Raw genomic sequence first — 21625 nt, forward strand, 5'->3', positions numbered from 1 at the left:
GTGTCTCCAACCCAGCCGCCAATGACAATATAGTGGTATGACTCCCCTATCTATGGATCCGTGGGTGTTCCTTTTTGGCCTCATCGTGTCCTGCGTTCTTATGTGGGGAGCGGGAGCAGAGACCCTGCATGCTGCCCAGCACGACAAATGGCACAGCGAGCAGGGTCCCCCGCACGACAAGAATAGAGGATCTTAACTGAGCAAGGCTTAACCCAGGAATGTAAGGGTTACTCAACAACATCAGGAAATTTAATACCATGTTTCCCTAAAAATAAGTCCTAGCCGGACCATCAGCTCTAATGCGTTTTTTGGAGCAAAAATTATTATAAGACTCTTTTATATTATTTATATTATATTATATTATATTATATTATATTATATTATATTATATTATACCAGGTCTTATATTATATTATATTATATTATATTATATTATATTATATTATATTGTATTATAGTATAGTATAGTATAGTATAGTATATTATATTACATTACATTACATTACATTACATTACATTACATTACATTACATTATATTATATTATATTATAAGACCCGGTCTTATATTATATTAAAATAAGACCGGGTCTTATATTAATTTTTGCTCCAAAAGACGTATTAGAGCTGATGATCTGTCTAGGTCTTATTTTCGGGGAAACACAGTAATCCCGTATGGCAAGTAGTCGCTAAATTTTATCTTATTTCTTAAAATGAGATTTCTCATTTCGACCTGTCATTCCAGTACAGACTATCCTCACCATATGCTCATATTAATGTTGACAATGATAGTAATCATAATGATGATTACATGTCTATGGCACTAATTCTTGATCCAATTGTAGTACTGTTTGAATATTTTGGATGACACAAGAAAATAAAAGTAGGATCTGTGCTCTCAAGAAATAATAGAAAAAAGATTATATACCATGAGCAAGTGGGATTTATCCCAGGAATGCAAAGTTGGTTCAGCAAATGGAAATTAATCAATATAATACAGTACATTAATAAAATAAAGGGGAAAATCCACATGATCATCTCAATAGATGCAAAAAAAAATCATCTGATAAAATGCAATACCCTTTCATGATAAACATACTCAACAAACTAGAAATAAAAGGGAATTTCATCAATCTAATAAAGGGCAACTCTTAAAAGCTCATAGCTAACATCATATTTAATGGTGAAAGACTGAAAGCATTTTCCCTAAGATCAGAAACAAGACAAAGATGCCTGCTAAAGAATCGACAAAAAAGCTATTAGAGCCAATAAGCCCATTCTGCAAGGTTGCAGAATATCATATCAACATATAAAAATCAGTTGTATATCTATATACCAGCAATGAACAATCTGAAAATGAAATGAAGAAATCAATTCTGTTTACAATAACATCCAAAGAATAAAATACCTAGGAATAAGTTTAACTAAAGAAGTGCAAGATGTATACACTGGTACAAAATATTGTTGAAAGAAATTTATTTTAAAAAACCCTAACTGAATGGAAAGACATCCCATGTTCATAGATTTGAACACTTAATATTATGAAGATGGCAATACTCTCCCAAATGACCTACAGATTTAATACAATCCCTATCAAAATTCTAACTTTTTTTGACAAGCTGATCCTAAAATTCATAAGGAAAGAAAAGAATCCAAAACAGCCAAAACAATCTTGAAAAAGAAGAACAAAGTTGGAGGACTCACATTCCTTAATTTCAGTTTACTACAAGCTACAGTAAGTGGTACTGTCATGAGAATAGATACATAGAATATGTAATAGAATTAACAGTCTAGTAATAAATCCATTTATCTATGGTCAATTGATTTTTGATAAGGGTGCCAAGACCATTCAGTGGAAAAAGAACAGTATTTCACTACATGGTACTGGGAATCTGGATGTGACATGAAAAAGAATTAATTGTATCCCAACTTAAAATGGGTCAAAGACACAAATATAAGAGCAAAAACTTATAAAATTCTTAGAGGAAGAAATAGGTGTAAATTTTCATGACCTTGTGTGGCCACACAGCAGCCTACCCGTCTGTACCTGCCCCTAAAGAAAGGAGAGTCTGTGAGACGGATCCTTTCAGGGACTTTGCTTCACCTTTGTGTTTGCACCTCATGTCTCCCTGTTAGGACCCAAAAAGATGGCTGGTCAGCCAATGATGAGTAAGATTCCCCACAGGGGTGTGGGGGGGGGGGACAACTCAAGCCAGGCGCAGTCGAGTGGGGACCAACAGGAGAACCCACCAGGTTGACAGAGGTGGGCACAGCCCCCCACCTTCCCTGGGCTAAGGAGAGCCTCTGCCTTGGTGGCTGCATTCCTTCCCACAACCTGCAGGGGAAGAGATTCAATGAAGTGCTCTCCATCTATTCATATGCATAAAGATTTTGTCCCTTGGGGAAGTACAAACATCCTGAGACTTACAGTTCTGATGCCTGCAGGCAAGGGTGATTGGCTTGAATCAGTTTCCTATTATGATGTATGGGATTCACAGATCTTGAGATTGACAAGCTTTATCTCCATTACTTCCTCACCTAACTAATAAAAGCTAATGTGTAGCCCATAGCCCAGTTAGGCGCTCAGTCCCTGAGGCTCCACGTCCCTTGGCCCTGCTTAAACTCTATTCATGGCTACTGTCTTTTCTTAACCCTGCGCCGCCCTCCTCCCTCCTCGCTCCCCACAACCCTCCTCGAATGCGATGCGACAACCTTGGATTAGGCAACATTGTCTTAGATATGACACCAAAAGCACAAGCAACCAAAGAAAAAAATAAAGGGATCTCATGAAATTAAAAATGTCTGTGCTTGAGCGACCAGATGTCTCAGTTGGTCAGAGCGCAAGCTCTTAACAACAAGGTTACAGTTCAATTTCACATGGGATGGTGGGCTGTACCCCCTGCAACTAAGATTGAAAACGGCAACTGGACTTGGAGCTGAGCTGCACCCTCCACAACCAGATTGAAGGACAACGACTTGGAGATGATGGGCCCTGGACAAACGCACTGTTCCTCAACATTCCCTCCACCCCAATTTATTTTTTTAATGTCTGTGCTTTACAGGACACCATCAAGAATTATTTTGACAACCCATAGAATGGAAGAAAAATTTTGCAAATCATATATCTAATAAAGATCTTATATCCAGAATATGTAGAAAACTCTTACAACTCAGCAATAAAGACAATTCAATTTAAAAATGGGCAAAGAATTTGAATAGATATTTCTCCAAAGGAGATATACATATGGCCAATAAACACATGAAAATATGCTCAACATCATTTGTTATGAGGGAAATGCAAATCGAAAACAATAAGATTCCACTTCATACCCTCTAGAATGACTATGATTTTTTTAATGGAAATTAACAAGTTTTGGTGAGGATATGGAGAAAGTTAAACCCTCATACATTGCTTGTGGGAATATAAAATGGTGCAGCATCTGTGGAAAACAATTTGACAGTTCTTCAAAATGTCAAACATATCTTACATATTTTGGCCCAGCAATTCCACTCCTAGTTCTATACCCAAGTAGGCACTTACATGTCTAGAGTAGGCAAATCCCCAGCCAATGGATTCATGGTTGCTAGAGACTAAGGGGAGGAGGGAATAGAGCTAATGGGCATAGGGCTCCTTTTTTGGTGATGAAAAATATTCTGGAATTAGGTAGTGATGAAGATTGCACAGTATTGTGTATACACTAAAAACCACTGAATTGTACGCTTAAAATGGTGAGTTTTATGGTGTGTGAATTATATGTCAATTTAAATGTTTTTGAAAAAGAAACAACAGAAAGACAAGACTAATGGACTATTAATAATTGAAAGCTAAACCAGAGAACAAACAAAAATGATTTGACCAAAAAAAAAAATTATTGAACCAAAGGGTGGATCTGACTGCTCTAAGCAAGAGCTGCATTTCCCCACTGCTGCTTTATTTATTCATTCATTCAAAAAATATTTGTTGAAAACCATTAAATGCCAAGCTTCATATGTCTCTTTCTTAAACAGAGGTCAAAGAGAACAACCTTCTCATGTGAAAAAAAAGCCATTCTTTGTCAACTGAAGAACAGAGCTCTTCTAAACTGGCTTATTAAATATTATAGTGCCATTATTTCTAAAATTTACATTACAGTATTTTCTTATTCTTCTTTTTTCCTTCCTCCGTGTATTTATTTTTTTCCTCTTCCTTAACCCCCAAATTGGAAACAAATTCTTTCACAGAGCTCTGGTATTATGTCTGTCACTCAGGAGACAATATGATTCTTCTTTCATTCCCTTCTCCTCTCCTCTCTGTCCTCACATTCTCGCCTCACCTTTCAGTACATGGTTTCTACTTTCTACCCCAATATAACTTCAGGTTGCACATGGCTTTGGCTTTCCATGGCACTGTCTCTAGTGCCAAACCCATTTGTTCAGCTCTCCATTACCAAATGGATGCAGTCTTTCAGTATCTCAGTTCCAAAGTCTTAAAAGAGAGAAACTAATGGCCTCAGTTTGGATTGACCTAGTTCAGACTGACCCAGGTAAATCTGCTATGTCCAGGACACAGGGCTGCTCTTTCCAAAAGCTATAAATGAGACAGTTTCTCTAAAAGAAGGTAGGGGAGAGGAGTCACCTCAAAATGTCTACCATAGACAACAGCAACTCTACAGATCTGCCTTGTACACTAAGTAGCTATAGACCCATATGGATATTTTTATTTACATTTAAATCAATTAAAATGAAATAATATAAAAAATTCAGATCCTTAGCCATAGTAACCTCACTTCAGGTACTCAGTTGCTACTGGTTTTGATAACACAAAGCATTTCTATTTCCCCAGAAAGTTTTATTGGGCAAAGCTGATATACTAGATGGAAAGAAAAGAAAAAAAAATCAACAAAATCTGGAAAATTGCCAAGAACTTTAATAATTTGATAAACACTACTTAGTTGTTGCCATTCTTCCCCCACTCCCAACCCACCAACCAAAAAAAAAAAAAAAAAGTTTAAATCACCTGTGTTCTAGGCTTCTTACTTTTCTGACAAGAAATCTAAATTCTTACCCCAAAACGATTAATCAAAAAGGTAAAATCTGGGGCAGTACCAATTTAGGACAACTGGTCATCCAATATGGTCACCCATATTTCACCCTTTTCTTTTATAGATTTGTTTCTTTGGTTTTCAATTCCCCCACTTTCTTTTTCCTGAGTCTTTGTTGTCCTCCAGTAAGGGAGAGAGAGGCTACATTATCCTTTATTGAGCTTGGGCCAAATGGTCAGTGTTGCCAGCTGAGAGTTAAAATTTCTAGATCATTGAACTCAGTCACGAGGGGTTAAATGCTGTGTGCAAAGAGCAGCCAGACAGGCAACTGTGTGAGCACAGTGGAATCAGGTGTTCAGATGGGCTAAGAAATACAATTTCTAGTCCAAATGTCCAGGGATTACAGAAGGCCTGGAGTGGAAGGCATTAATGCCACAAAGCATGACACTGGTAGTTAATCTGGGTACACATTAGAACCAACTGCCAACTTTTAAGAAGCAGTGCCCAGAACCCTCCAAAACCAATTAAATCATAATCTCTGGGACATCTGTGTTCCTAAATTAAATTAATTCCAAAGTAATTCTAGTGTTCAGCCGAGGTTGAGAACCACTAGTCTAAGCAAGCTTGTGAAGCCAGCATTCAGGAAAAGATTGTGGTAACAGTTTCTCCGTGGAATTCCCACGGACTTGCGCAGCTCTGCAGCTACAAGAGTGCATTGATATCTCTTTAGTCCTCCCCACAGAATGTAATGGGTCTGTTTTGGTCTCTGCCCAGGTTCCTTTACTCGTGGTGTCTCTGAGAAGGACATTTTCCCAGGATGAGCAGATGACAATCTGATACCTAGGCAACATTATCAGATTTGAGGGGTGCTCAGGAAGGTCTCTTTCCCCTCAGATATCTACTCTTCCCCCATAACTTATGCCTAGAATTTCAATTAGTATAGATTGCTGTAAAACAGACGTTGCAAATTCAAATGCCTTTAGGGATAGGCAAACAACGTAAGTGACAGCTGTGGGAGTGTGCACCCAATGTAGCTAGCCTAGTTCTTCCCATTTTTCGAGAGATGATAGAAATCTGAATCTTTAAAAAATAGAAAGTTCCCATTTTTAAAAAAATGAGGCAATTTATTGAAGTGCTTTTAAAAGACTGTGCAGGCAAAATGAAACTTGTCTGCGTGCTGGAAAAGTCCCTTTCCAAAACACAAATGTCCTTAGGAGTAAAAATGGAGGGGGTTTCCTTTCTCTATGCGTATGGTGGAGCATTTTTTCTCTCTACATCCTCTAGTTTATTCACACTCCTTCCCTCAATCCTGCTGCTGGCTTGAGTTTCTGCTTTCTCTTTAACCCCACAAATTTCTTCAAAGAACACTTTAAATTAGTTGCTTCTATTTCTCACCAGGCACCATTTATTGCACTACTTGTAATCTAGCTTCTGTCTTCACTTTTTCCTAAAGCTACCCTCTCTAGTCTCAGGTCACATACATGACTCCCAATAGGCAAACTTAACAACCGGTTCCCAGTCCTGACTGTTTCCCAGTCCTGACTGTCTTGCAGCTCTCCGTAGCACTTGGTGCTGTCACCAATCCCCAGGGTTAGGGACCATTACCCAAAAAGGGCGAGTCGGTGACTCAAGTGCACCACCTACTTGAAATGGAGGCTGCTGGAGATCAGGGAGAGGCTGAAGGCTCACAGTAGATTCCAGGGAATAAGCAGGAGGCAGGGGAGAGCAGGAAACAGGGGCCATCACAGTCTTTTGGGAAGGAAGTGCTATTCTAAGGCTGAGTCCAAAACAAGCACAGCTGAAGCCATTCAGAGCTGGAGCTCTGATCCGAAGGTTTCAGGCCTGAGAGAGAACATCCAGCTTTGGTACAAGGCTGTCTGCCTAGCACACAGAAAGCACTAAACAAACATTTACAGAACAGAGCTGATCTCCACCGCATCCCCTCACTATACTCTGGACCAGAGGCAGGAACAGAAGATCTTGCCACTGCATCCAGGACTGGCGATGGAGAGACTAAGAGCAGGGAGCCAGGGCCCAGGCATAGGGAATCATGGGTGAGACCTCCAACCTGTACACCCAAAGGCTCTCAGTGGGACATTGGTGAATACCGCCATGCTGATGGGCAACCTCCCCTTTGGAGTGGACTCTGGGAGAAGCTAGAGTCATACAGACTCAATGTCCTTTCATCAGCTGCGGGAGAGGAGGGGGACAACTGGAAAATGCTTGCTTATACACTAAAAGGTTGGGAAGGAGCAGAACAGTGCATAAGCTCAGTCCCTTTCCTGTATCACAGGATGGACAAAGAACTATCTTGAAGCTTCTCCTATTGCCATTTCTTCCTTCTCTCACTCCTTTTCCTGTCCTGAGGCTCTGAACAAAGAAAGTCCTCTCAGCTCTTAACTTCTCACTTTCCCTCTGGCCTGCCCCTCCAGTTTTTCTCTCTGTGGGATTCTCAGATTCCCAAGCCATCCAGCCTCCCTGGGTCAGTCTCTAAGGCAGAGAGCTTGTTAGAAATGCAGAATCACATACTTACCCAGAGTCTGCATTACATTCAAGCCTGAGATGCCCTGCTCTGGGCTATTCGTCACCTACTGCCAGCATCATTCTCTGAAAGCACAGCTTCCATCATGTTACACCCCTGCTCAAAGCCTTCAGTGTCTCCTCTCTGAGTGTGTACGAAAGCAAGTATTATGCACGTTTCACCACGCTATTGTAAACCTTCTACCACTTGGCCTCTACCACCCAAAACCGGCTGTGAAAACCATGAATCAGTCACATTGAACCATATCCTCTTCCTGCATGTGGTCTATGGTGTAGTGTGGGGATGAGGTGGAGAGTAGTTTTATTCTGTGAATATTTAATTAACACTTTCTGTGTGCTCGGCATACACCCTGTACCTTCTTCTCTCCCCGGCCAATCTCTCTAACACTCAAATCCCTCAAATATAAAATGGGAATAGTAACACTTTCTTTATAGAGTAATGGTAAGACTTACCTAGCCCAAAGCAATCATTCAATGAATAGTAATCATTGTTATTATGTACAATGTGATTAAATGATGGACCTTGTTTGTCCGGGCTTTGGAGTCATCTTGTCTAGGGTTAGGCCAGGCAGTCTGTTCTGGAATTAGTGGGTAGGATGTGTGCGTTGCAGCCTAGTTTCAAGATAAGAAAGTGGGTGCCATATCCGTTGTGCTAACTTGCATTTTGTAGGGACTCAAGAAGCTGAAGGAAATTGCCATGCTCTCCCAGCAGAATTTCTGATCTTGCACAGATATCGTAACCCAATTTTCTATTTAGCTATATAGAAATTAATCTATAATTTAACCTTGTGTGAGTGTGTAGGAACCCTCTGTGTCTCCTTTCCATCAGCTGGATGAGACATTCCAGGACTTGTAAAAGGATCCCTTGCAAACCATATCAGGTACTCAAGAGGACAAGTCAAGGTGTGTCTGAAATCCACAAGTCTGAGCTCTCATCGTTACCTGGCACATCAGCTGATATGGGGTCTAGTTTTTCATCTTTAGAGCTGAATACAAAAAGTTCTTCCTCTGAAATTGCCATAAAGCTAGTATTGTTCAGGAAACTAATTTGTGTGGTAACTCTAAGGACCTTGACAGGTCGCCCTTACAGGCAGGTTTAACTAGAAGAGGGCAGTCCTAAGGCTGAGGACTAGGGTGTGACTCTCCCCCTTCTGTCTGGCGAGGGGAAAGGAGAACACTGCCTTATTAGGGCACTGGCAGCCGTTGGGCTGGGCTCCACGTAGGTAGGAGACACTGAAGCTGTAAGACCAGGAAAAGACAAAATCACACAAGATAGACAAATTCCAAAGAGCCGAAAGTATAAGAACCAAATCTAGGGGTCTAGGATCAAGGTTGAGTTCAGAGAAAAGGCAGATAATATAAGAAAAGGCAGGATCGAATGTGGTAGAGGGGTGCATAAAGGGAGGGAAAGGAATAGTGTTCCTGAACATTTTTTAGAATATCAGACATTTACATGTAGTTTTCCTCTGATGGCTTACTATGGGGACTGAAGAAGTATTGGCGGCAAATGCGTGTATGGATGAGCAGAGCTTAAATGGCCTGGGGGAAAGCAAACCGGTAACAGGGAAGTCAGTTATTATTTTAGCACAGGCCGATTTTAAACTTCTTTGGTTTAGCTCTTAATCAAGTGTGGGAGAACTTCCCCTCTGCATCCCAACTAAGAGTAGAGGCCTTGCCCTTTGCTTTAGGATGTATGGCGATTCTAGGTCATTGCGAGATGGAGGAGGGGAGTGGTCCACTTGAGTAATCACACGGGTACTAAGCCTGGATGGGCTTGGCTGTGCCAGGCAGTATTGGATGAGGGCAGGGAGGTCCCTGTGTCTAGGCAAGGCACTTCTCTGTTGAAATTGGGGGTTCTGAGACTTGTGACTATTGGAACCTCAAACAGTGAGCTTCTTGGTTTCCCTTTCTGAGGTCTGCTTACCCTGCTTTTCTGGAGCAGTGGCCCAAAGCCTTCTAGGCTGCTTCTCTAGATTGACACCCCAGCTCCCAAGGCGCCCTCTGGTAAGCCCCGCTCGTTGGAAAACCCCTCCTTCCCTACTTCTCGTTTCTCTCAGAAGCTTTGTCTCCATGTTGCCTTCTTCTCCTGGGGGCATTTTCACAATAGACTCTGATCATTTAGAAATTGATTTGTTAATTAGAAACAGAAACTTTAGCTCTCCTTGGGAGAAGGGAGAGCTTAACTCCAAATCCTCCCTGGAAGTGAGGTGAAATGCTTTCATTCCATCTTTTTGTACAGACAAGCAAGGGAAGACAAGTCTTGCATAGTAAGCAGTCTAAAAGTTCACAAACTACTGCAAAATATTCTCATAAAAGGGGATCATTAGAGGAGACCCAGACATCCCTAAACCAGGAATAAAGGCAAGCTGGAACGCAGAGGTGGAGAGTGGGGGTGGGCAGGTCATAGTTATAAAGTACAACACAGGGGACGGAAAAGAAATAAGTAGTGTATATAGTGTATATTTGTCTCCTCCACAAGATTTTTGGACTGACCTTTATGAGTTTCTTTATTACATGCTGCAGAAAGTAGCCCACAGTTAATTTTATAGTTCTTTGCTGAAATAACTTATCTTGGTAAGGCCAGCTTTGCTACTGTCCAAGTAGTACATTTTCATAATGAGAATTTAAAAAAAATAATAATTAAAGAGTGTAAATCTATTTTTAAACAATCCAAAAAAGTAGTTAAACTTATTTTCTACCTTGAAATTTAATTATGACCTGCCTTTAAAATGGTTACATAAGGCACATTAAAAAAAGATTGATGTCTGCCTGATCACTGCACTGTACACCTGAAGCTGAAGTTGAACAATTAATGTCAACTATAATTGTATATATGTAAACATACTTACAAGAAGCAGAGTACAGTATTAGGAATAGAGGCAGTGGAAATGTAATGGCTGTGTGTGATGTCAGAGGGGTAGTGGGTGGGGGAGGGGGGTTGTCACTATGTGAGGGATATAAATGATAAATGTCTAATTATTACATTGTTTGTGTACCTAAAACTAATTTAAAATGCTGAAAACAAACAAACAAATAAAAAAACAAAAAGATTGATTTCAATTTTAAAATCTCAATGCAATGGATAAATATCTGAGACAAAAATTTATTCAACAAGAAAAAGAAACTCTGAATAGGCCAATAATCTAGGAAGAAAATGATAAAGTTGGCAAAGAAACACCACCCCAAAATATCAAAAGTTTTATAGACGAATCATTCCCATGATAAATAGTTAATTTGGAGACATAAATGTAATCTTGATAGGGAAGTGGCACTAGTACAATGCCAACAACAGAAAGATGCGAGATTGATTGATAAAGAGAAACCCAAACTAAAGTAAATCTCCTGGTTAGTTACACTCATTTTTGTCAGTTATAGTATATATGGTTTTAAACGGCAACTCATTTTACATGGTTTATTCATTGTAATGAAAAGCACTTCTATCAAGAGGTGGGATATAGTCCTCCTCTCATTAACTCTGAGCTGGCCTTCGTAACTCGCCTGTAATCAATAGAATGCATTGAAATGATGCTACATGACTTCTGCCTTGATCTCTTGGAATGCTTGCTTTTCAGATGTTCTCTCTTAAAAGCCAGTCGCCATGCTGTAAAAAACCCAAGCAAATGGAGATGCTTTGAGATACTCTAGGGGATAGCTCAGAAGAGTTCCCAGATGACACCCAGCATTAGTGGCTCCCATGTGAGTGACTCATCTTGGACATCCAGCCAGTTCGAGCCTTTAAATGACTGCACATATAGGATACCACAAGAGATAACTGCCTAGTTAAGCCCTGCCCAAACCCCTGAACTAAAAAATCATGTTTTGTGCCACTCAAATTTTGGGAATATGTTATGCAGCAATAGATAACCAAACCACCTGCCTAGACCAAAGTCTCATTTCACCCCCCACCACCCTGCAAATTTCTGTATGGCCCAGTGGAACTAATGAGAGGGTTGGTGAACGATAGAGGCCACTAAATGCAGAGACTTAATGATTAGAGGTTAAAGGCTACAAGGAACTTTGTGATACCAGCCCAATGTCCTAAAAGGTCGGACTGGACCAGCTAACTCTGAGGATACCTCAACATAGACTTGGAGACCAGGCCACACCATCCATCTTGCTGTGAAACCAGAGCACCGCACAAGGCCTTCAGTCTGTAGATTGGAGGCCCCTGCTCTCTCACAGTCAAGAAATCATGTAAGTTATATCCACCCCCACCCCAATAACCACCCCCCCATGACATCTGGAAGAAGATTAGGGTGAAGAAGAAGAAATAAGAAAGGGTAGTATTTAAGTGAGAGACTGAATTACTCACATGATTACACACTGTCACAGAAAGATCCTGCGATAACTGACGAAATTAAGTTCAACCCCATGCTGCAACTGAGGAAGATTGTATTCATTAGAGAAAATTAAAAAGCCACTTACAGTGTTTAAAATGTTTTTGATCCCACTACTTACATACCTGTATAGAAATCATTATATTTTAAAAAGAAGTAAGTTGATGTTAAGCACCAAATGTACCCAAATCACTAGATACACATCAGGCTTTCTTTGTCTAGAGGGTTTACAGTATAGTAACAACTTAAAGATGAGGAGGAAATGGATGTGATAACTGCTAATGATATGTTTTAAAATAATTATGTATAACTTAAAGGATATCCTCCCTGGTTGTTTGAACTATTTGAATAAAGAGCAAGAACAAATATAAACAATCTAGATTTTAATTGATCGTGTTTGTCATTGATAATAGCTTCCAGTTGTTAAACACCAATTAAATGCAACCTTTTATATTCATTATTCATTCTCTCTTGTTCTAATACTGGCCAAATAATGCATCCCATTTTACAGAAGAGGGCACAGAAGCTGAGAGGTTAAACTTGCTCTAGATTACCCAGCTAATAATTCCAGCTAATAATTGCCAGAATCAGGCTTTAAACCGAAGTCTATTTGACCTCAAACTAGGACTATTGTGTTTCCATTACAACTTGATACCTTCCTGTTCCAATAGCCATCATGATTTATATTCATTTTCACCTTTCACATTTTTTAGTTTTTAAGATCACACAGAGATAACCTCTAAGCATCCTTGGAAAATGAAACATTGACAACAGCAAAGCATGACATAGGATTACAATGTAAAAATACTTCACAAAGCAGAAAACCTCTAGCTCTTAAGCACCATGAAAGCTTATGGAACCCTGACACTAAAATATGTTCATGGCTGGGTGATGGGGAGGTAACAGATACTTGTGGAGGTTGTACACATAGAATAAAGGACAGATCACTTTGTTTTATTTTGGTTAAATTAATAATTTAAAAAGTTGAAGTGTTTGGCGATGACCCTACCCAAATGCAAAGTTTTTGTTTTAAAAAAAAACTACCAATGGCAAACAATGTGCATTTTGCATTTTTTTTTTTTTTTTATCTCTGCATGCTTCGGTATAATAAAGAACAGGGAAATCATTTTACTTTTTCCATGTTAAAATTTCAGAATATTGAAAGCACACTAAATTGAGAATGTGTACAAAGGAAATTTAGAGGAAAAACTGCCTTTCATAATGTAAATAATGAATATTTGTTGGTTTGATTTTTTTATTTTTTAGAAAATAGTGCTTTTCATTTGGGTTAATTCTCTCCTGAGAATTCTATTTGTATAAAGAGTTTATTTACTTTTGCTATGCCAACAATTTTGTTTAGATTTCTATGCCTTTTCTCCTGATGAATGTCATGCTATCTCATGAGATCTTAAATTTACCGAGCATTTTCTACCTCATTATTAAACCCCTGATTTACAACTGTAATTTCCACCAAAGAATAATTTTACGATTCTTTCTGAGTTAGGTAATGAAAATAGATCCTATTGGTAATATAGTATAAGATTGTTTCTGGAGGATACATTTTTTAAAAAGTTAATCTGATTATATCATTTATGATGTCTCCAAAAGAGGAAAAGAAATAAGATTCATATTAAGTTGCATATTTGGAAGTTGCTAAGAAAGTAGATTTTAAAAGTTCTCATCACAAGAAAAAAAATTGTAACCATGCATAGTGATAGATGTTAACTAGACTTACTATGGTGATCATGTTGCAATATATACAAATGTCAAATTATTATGTTGTATACCTGAAACTAAAATAATGTTATAAGCCAACAAAAAAAGTTTTTAAATTAAAAAAACACAACTCCTTTACAAGTACAATCTGTAGATGAGTGAAAAATACCTGCTACAAAAGATATTACAAAGGAATAGGCATACAATATCAAATAAATGGATGGATTATAGGTAGATAGATAGATACATGTCAGTATATGTGTATAAGATGTAGTAATATATAGTAATATATGTAGTACATCCATTTCTTTGATATATTTAATATGATATGTAGTAATTTATATATAATATATAATGTAATATGTGTATATACGTACGTGTGTGTGTGTGTATTCCACCCCTTTATTTGATATCATATGCCTATCCTTTGGTGTATTTTAAACAAATGTTGTCAGAAGAATATTCACCTAAATGTTAATAGAGGTTGCTATGGATGGCAGGATTCCAGGTAATTTTAATTTTTTCTTTATTCTTTTCTGAATTACTTTGTGTTTGTACAATGAGTGTATATATTTCTACAAAAATAATAGAGGTCTCTCAAAAATTAAAAGTGAAACAAAATAAATTTTGATCACAGATAATATATTTCATTCCAAACTCTACATCAATCAATCAAGAAGCCCACAGTGAATACACTGTGTGCTCAACACCCATAGCTAATTCAACAGCAACCTTTCTAAGCAATTTGCTATTATCACGTCTTCCCAAGGCATCATTGTTGGTTTTCATAAAACAAAAACCCTCTTTCTGTTTTCATAATTAATTTGTTTATGTAATATTTAATCCAATATAACAATTACAATAAGTGCAACAGGTTGGTAAGCACTACCTCAACTTAATAGGAGCAGAAGTGTGTGGGTAGTGTAGGTTGGGTTCCCCAGAAAACATGCTGAAGTGAAGATTTGGGTACAGAAAGTTCATTGATAACTATTGTCAGAAACAATACCATAGGGAAGTGAAGAAAGCGCATAATTGGGCAGAGGGAAAATTACAATATGGTAACCAATTTCCAACCAATCCCTGGAAAAGGTCTGGAGGTGAGATGGCTCTTCAAAGTTCCCAAAACAGTACAAGGACCTTCAGAGTCCTATATCCACTGAATAGTCATTGGATTGAGGCTCTTCCCAGGGCAGGGATGTAATGTAACCTGGGATGAGGCAACTTCCTTCTCCCAAGGGCAATTCCTGTGGAGGGATTCAGCTGTGAGCCCCTGACATTTCGACAATCCTAACAGCTGAAAGAATGGGTGCCTCAGTCCTGAGGTTCAGGGGGGAAGGGGCATAATTTGGGTAGCATACCACAGCAACCACCACGTCCATACTCAACCACTCAGATACACTTCCTTCATTTATTTACCCTATATGGGAACAACTTCCTGAGGACTCTGATGGGTCTCATTTTCTGGAAAATTGTACAAGAGGACAGTTAGTGGATGACCTGTTAGTTGTAGCTCATTTCAAGGCCATGTCTGATACTCATTGTCTCCTTTCTAGTAGAATGAGAAATAGAGAGGAGTAATGAGAAGTCGAATGTCCACTCACCCCCAGCTAACAGCTCCGCTGCTCCACGTGACTTACCTTGTGAGCAGCACAGACCGTCATCCCTCAGTGCAGAGTCCCTTGTCACCATGCCCTCTCACACCGTGGCAGTTACACTTGTCCATTTACCATCAACACTGAACAGGGAAGAACCAAGGGACATGGAAAACATTCTTTCCTGCCTCGATTGTGAAAAATAAGTACTATTTCCTCCTGATCAGTGGTTTCCATTATCCTCCAGTACAAATATGTGGATTCTTTTGTTTTCTACTAATCCATTGTAGGAGCCTTGAATGACAGGACAGCATTTGTAGCTTTGTTTAATGGGACCAATAATAAACATTTTAGTGGACGCACTCCTCTTTGAATACCAGGACCTCCAGATACTCAAAACTTAGAATTGAGGGTACAATTGAGGGTACAGACCCCAACTGGGTCACTGAGGGCAAAGCCAGTTTTATTTCCTTCCCTTGGTTTCCTGTCCCCTAGACTCTACTTACTGGGGACACAGTAGTATATAGGGTAGTTACTTTAGGGTGCATACTACATCCTGGAATATGGGGACCCATATTCATAGACTATCATCTCCAAGCTGACACATCAGCTGCACCTTCAAAAGGCCATTCTATACTCTCTGAGGTCAGCAGCTTCTGGGTGATGTGATTTGTGAGATGTCCAGTGGATCCTGTGGTCATGTGTCCACTAATGTACTTCTATTGCTGTAAAGTGGGTCTCTTGGTCTGAAGTGATATTATGCAGATTCCAGGTTAATGATCAAATTGCTCTTAGCCCCTGAGATAGTGGTGTTGGCTGAGACCCTGTGGAGAGGAAAGCAAACTTATGCCCAGAATATGTTTGTCTCCAGTACAGATAAATCAACTTACCATGATTGGTCTCCTTGAGGGATGATGCTGCATCAGAATCTCAATTTGGTGTTGAGCTGACACCAAGCTGAGCAGAGCTGAACTCACTGGTTGCTGGAAGGTTGAACATTTGGCCTTAGTACATGGAAATTCATAATGTGGGGCACATGCATACCTCCCATTGCTGCCATGATAGCTATTCAGTTCTGGAGTCAATGTGCCAACCCTAGGGCGGTTGATCGCAGCGGCTGCCTAGCATCAACCGACCAGGTCATTTTGTCTACTTGGTTGTCTTGTGCTTCCTCCATAGTGGAAGCTTTCTGGTAGATGTGAACACTCAGCATAAAGATATTCACACTTCATCCCTCATCCCATAGGTTCAATCACATGCTTTCCTCCAGAACTCCTCCTCCTTAATCTTCCAAGCTCCCACCCTACCAGCCCAACTGCTTGTCATTCTCCATGGGTTTAATGTCTAGTCTTATCTTGGGCCATCTCTCTTACAAGTAGTGAATGACCAGGTACACTAACTGAAGCTCTTTCCAATGGATTTCCTCTCGCAAATGTCTTCTAGGGCCACCTCTGAGTTGGACTTAATCCAAATTTTAACAATTCTGTTCTGCAAAAGACACTGCTAAGTGAATAAAATGGAAAGCCACAGTCTGCGGGAAATACCTGCAAATCATGTTTCTGACAAGGGCTTGTATCACAAAATGCATAAAGAATTTTTGAAACTCAACAATAAGAAAATAAACAACCCAATAAAAAATGGGAAAAGTTTTGAATAGACAATTCACCAAAGAAGATATTCAGATGGCAAATATGTACATGAAAAGATGCTCCCTATCATTTGTCATTGGGGAAATACAAATTAATCACAAGGAGATAACACTACACACCCATGACAATGGCATCAGAATGGTTTGTGAGGATGTAGAGAAACTAAAATGCTATACATTGCTGGTGGGAACCCAAAATGGTACAGCCATTTCACAAAACAGTTTGGCAGTTTCAACATATACCGACCATATGATCCAACAATCTCACTCCTAGATATTTATCTCGCCCCCCCCCACACCAAATGAAGACTTAAGCTCAAACAAAAACCTGTACATGTGCTTACAGTGTCTTTATTAATAATCATCCCAAATTGGAAACAACCCAAATGTCCTTCAACTAGTGAATGGATGAAAAAACTCTCATTATCCATATAATATTATATTATTTATTGATAAAAAGTGATTCATTGTAAAAGCAAGAACATGGAGGAATCTCAGGTGCATTATATATATATGTGTGGAAAAAATTCAGATTCTAAAGGCTACATACCACATGATTACATTTACATGACATTCTGGAAAAGGCAAAAGTATAGAAAGAAAACAAATCAGAGGTTGCCAGGGGCTGAGAGTAGAAGGCAGAGTTAGTACAAAGGGGCAGCATAAAGGAATTTGGGGGTTCACAGAATGGTTCTGCATCCTGATTTTGGTGGTGGTTATGTCACTGTATGCATTTGTCAAAACTCATAGAACTGTATACCAGAAACAATACATGTTACTGTACGTAATTTATTTTGAAAACTTAGAGATTTCCAATTAAAAAACAGTTGTTATTTGATGGCAGTAACCAACTGTTTGATCTTACCTGACAATCAACATATTTAAATGTGTAGCCATATACTATAGACCATCTATTCTAAAATAGCTTTTTATGATGTCACTTTTTAAAATTGATATGTCTAGAAATATAAAGGAAAGAAAATAGTCTTGACCTCAAATAGCCCACGTGTTCAATCATTTCTTTGCCTTCATACCTGGAAATACAAATTTAAGTGACAGATCCAGAGAAAAATCTCTTTCGTTTGTGAAACTGTCAAACCCTCCAGCACCAAGCCCGCCTAGTATCCAGCTGAGGACCGAGAAGGTCTCCCCCTCATGTAGGCCTCCCTGGTTTTTTGAGCTCCCTCTTCCATGGGAGTATGCGTTTGTTTGGGGGGGCTCTCACACAGACACTGTGCTCCTCACAAGCACTGCCGCGCAGGACTCCTCCCCAGCCCCGGGGAGTGGGTCTTTCCACTGGCTAGAGGGCAGATATGCTTGCTTCTCAGTTAGCCCTTGGGGGAAGGGGTCTGACTTCATTTTCTTTAGAACTTGTGGCACTTTTGAGTTTTTGTTCTCCTCTTGGTCTTGGTCGTCAACAAGAGAACGTCTGCTGCATGTCCTATTCCATTAGGAAAGCCTCACAGAAAAACAGGACCACAGGAACAGTCCCCATCGACATCCTGTCACACTCAGGTTTTGGCCAATACAGTGTTAGCACTGGGCAAAGGGTGTGGGAAGGACAGTGCGTGAGGACATCCAGGGTGCTGCAGAGCAGTTCTTGGCATGGCTGACAATAAGGTCCCTAGAGTGGGTGATCTCTGAGGAGAAGGTCATGCAGTTTGCTTTACGCTGGCACAAGAGGCTCAAAGTGTGTTTTCGAATACATGGAATATGTGTTGAGAGAGAAGAAACAAGGTTATAATGAGCAGGCTTATTTGAGGAATGGGAGGCAAGAATAAAAGGATAGTTCATTATGGACTCAGAATCCCAGAACTTGAAAGTGAAGCAATCCTGTAATTATTTTAGGTCACTACAGAGGAGTAGAGCTAGAGGTTGCTTGAATTAAGGGAGCCAAACTAGGAGATTCCGGTATTGACTGGCTCATCACATCATTTGTTCATTTATTCATTCAACAAATCATTCTTGATGAGCACTATGTGCCCCCTACTAGGCCTTGGAGCTCTGGCAATTAACGCGTATTTTCTGGTAAATGCAGGATGGTAGCTGGGGGAGACTTAATAAACAAGTAAGAAAGGCATTATAGAATAGCAACTTCGGAGTTGAGACTGTCTGGATTTTGAATCCCAGGTCCAGACACTTAATAACAATGTGACTGATAAGTTACTTAACCCATTGTGCCTCAGTTTCCTGTCAAATAAAAATACTAATAGTGCCTACTTAGTAGGGTTGTTGTAATTAATGTGGTAATTAGTGTAAAGTTTTAGAACAGTGCCTTAAAGATAACAAGTACCGAATGATTATTAGGTGTAAAAACATAAACAGACATATAGTTTAATGTCAGGTAATAGAGTGTTATAAAGAAAAATAATTCGGATAAGGGAATAACGTGCGATGATAGGACTATTTTAGATCAGGAGTTGCGGGAAGGTCTCTCTGAGGAGTGATGTATGAACAGGGACCTGAGCCATGTGAGAGGACAAGCGTAGGAAAGCGGTGGAGAAAACGATGCTGAAGGCTATTGTGGGCCGATTCCTACCCCCACTGTGTTCGCCCATGGACACCATCGGAAGACAGACGGTTGGTGGGGCTCTGATCACAAACCGCAGGCGCCCTGTTAAGGGTATGTGAGGTGTCTTCTGGCAAATTGAACGTTTCAAAGAGCGGGAAATTTGAGCTTAATGGCATATTACATTTGTATCTATATAAAATGCTACTATTCCAGTTAGAAAATGTTTACACCTCCACAGTCCCTCATCTTTTTTAAAAGAATAGAAAAGAAATCCAGTATCTATAATTGTGCATAATTGTCCATTCTGTTAAGGTCTAGAGTAAAATGAATAAATATCGACACTATGTGGCATATATAAAGACTATGAATAAATAGCCTCAAGTGACTTAAGATTTTGCTTCCAAATGAGAGGCAGGTCTGGTTTTGCTGCGAAGGTGTTCCAAAAAAGCTCCGGGTGTTCAGTGTTTTTTTGAATTTTGTAATTCCACATAAAGGCTTGTGAACCTGTAATAATTTGCTCCCATGGGTCATTTGTAGGATCAGCATTCTGGGGAGCAACACGTAGAAGACAAAATAAAAACAAAACTGAACAGTCTGTAGAATTCTGCCTTCGCTGCTGTTTTTGAAATACCTCGTCTTTGTTTCACAGAAACTCCAGATATTCTGCTGGAGCTATTTTAAGAATAACCCTCTCATTAGAACGGTGCCATGAATTAGAGGCGCAGGGGCCCTGGGGTCGGCCGAGGGGCTACACGGGTTCGTAGAGTGCGTGGTATAAACTTATAGCACTAAGTTCCTGGTGACCAGAACGACCTTGTACAAAGAAGAAAACTTGCCAGTGTTTCCGTCTATTCAGCAAGTTTTGTTTCTCAGGTAAACATGGCTCGGAACAAGAGTGGGAGTGAAGTTTCAGTGTTCGTGTCTATGTGAGGAGAGTTCCCGAAGTGATTGGCTATTCAAAGCCCTTCCGAGCACATAGAAATACTGACTTGATTCTCAGAAACATCTGACATCAGCAAGGTACGAAGGGATACAATAATAACCCGAACAATGTTCCCTTTAATCCAGTGTTTATTCAACGCTAAGTGCCAGAAGCTTCGAAAGTATGTACCCTGCGACCTGTATCTCTAAGTTCTCCTGGTCTTAATGAGCTGTACGCGGGTCCCCCCTGCTCCAGGCTTCTGGGGGGGTCCCAGGTCTGGCAGCCCCGCGCTGCCGGCCGGTCAGCCAGCCGCCGCGGGGCTCCGACCACAAGGGGGCGCTGCGGCCCCCCCTCTCCCGGGAGCGGTCGAGCCAGCCCGGTGGGTGTTTCTCTCTCCCTCTCGCGCTCTCTCCTCCCGGCCTCACATCCGGGTCTGGAGCGCGGCCACCGCTGTCAGTATTGCTGCGGGAGCGTCGGGGGCCGGGCCGGGCGCAGTAAATGGCGGCGGAGGGAGGCGGAGCGGCGGCCGCGCTCAGCCCAGAGCCCCCGAAACTTTAGACTCGAAGCCCCACAACTTTCCGGGAAGTGCTGCCGCTCCGGGGGCGTGAACGGAAGGGGACGCTGAGGCGGAAAGTCTAGGGGGAAGCGGCGGGGAGCCGGGAAGACTCGAACCCGCGGCGGGGGCGGTGGCAGAGTCCACCCGTGCCTCGCGCCGCCGCGGCCCCCGCCTCCTTCCCCGCGCCCTCCCCGCGGCCGCCGAGCCGGAGCCGCGCGCCGCGCCGAGCCGGGGACTGCGCGGGGCCTCGCCAGCGGCGGCGCGCCGAGCCCAGCCCGGCCCCCTCCTCGCGACCTCCGGGCCCTGTTGCTCCGGCGCTCCCCGCGCGCGTGAGGCCGGGGCTGGGGCTCCCGGCCGCTTCGGGGGGCGAGAAGAAAGCCGGGCCGCGTGCAGCCCCCGCTGTCGTGTGGGGCCGGGCCGCGGGTGTTGCATGCGGGGCGAGGCGGCCGTGAGCCGGCGGGGAAGATGGAAGGCTTAACGCTGAGCGATGCGGAGCAGAAATACTACTCGGATCTCTTCTCTTACTGCGACATCGAGAGCACCAAGAAGGTGGCGGCCAACGGGCGGGTTCTGGAGCTGTTCCGGGCCGCGCAGCTGCCCAACGATGTGGTCCTGCAGGTAACGCCGCCGCCCTCGCCTCCCGCTGCGTCCGGGGGTCTGCCGGCCACCGGGAGGTCTTTTCCCGGTCGCTCGGGCCTCCAGCCGCCCGCCTCCGGAGGGTGGGAGTGGGCGCCGTTTCCAGAAGGGCCGGCGGTGGGCAGGTTTGCCCCGGCTCCACCGCG

The 21625-nt window shown here is 41.5% G+C and overlaps 1 protein-coding gene across 7 annotated transcripts in view; it reads left to right on the forward strand.

Annotated features, from left to right (window-relative positions):
* Positions 1 to 20732: 20732 nt before the first annotated feature.
* Positions 20733 to 21625, forward strand: part of REPS1 (RALBP1 associated Eps domain containing 1) — a 78522-nt gene continuing 77629 nt past the window's right edge. For 4 of the 7 annotated variants that reach the window (XM_019732764.3, XM_019732765.3, XM_019732769.3 and 1 more), the window contains exon 1: positions 20795 to 21461. In XM_019732764.3, the coding sequence (XP_019588323.1) occupies positions 21309 to 21461 (153 nt within the window). In that variant the 5' untranslated portion in view covers positions 20795 to 21308. Of the gene's footprint in view, positions 21462 to 21625 lie in introns of all 7 variants that reach the window. The other 3 variants (XM_074333638.2, XM_074333637.2, XM_019732768.3) reach the window with 3 other exon arrangements.

This window comes from Rhinolophus sinicus, chromosome 2, assembly GCF_057876585.1.
Source record: "Rhinolophus sinicus isolate RSI-liver-muscle chromosome 2, RSI-T2T, whole genome shotgun sequence".
Classification (NCBI taxonomy): Eukaryota; Metazoa; Chordata; class Mammalia; order Chiroptera; family Rhinolophidae; genus Rhinolophus; species Rhinolophus sinicus.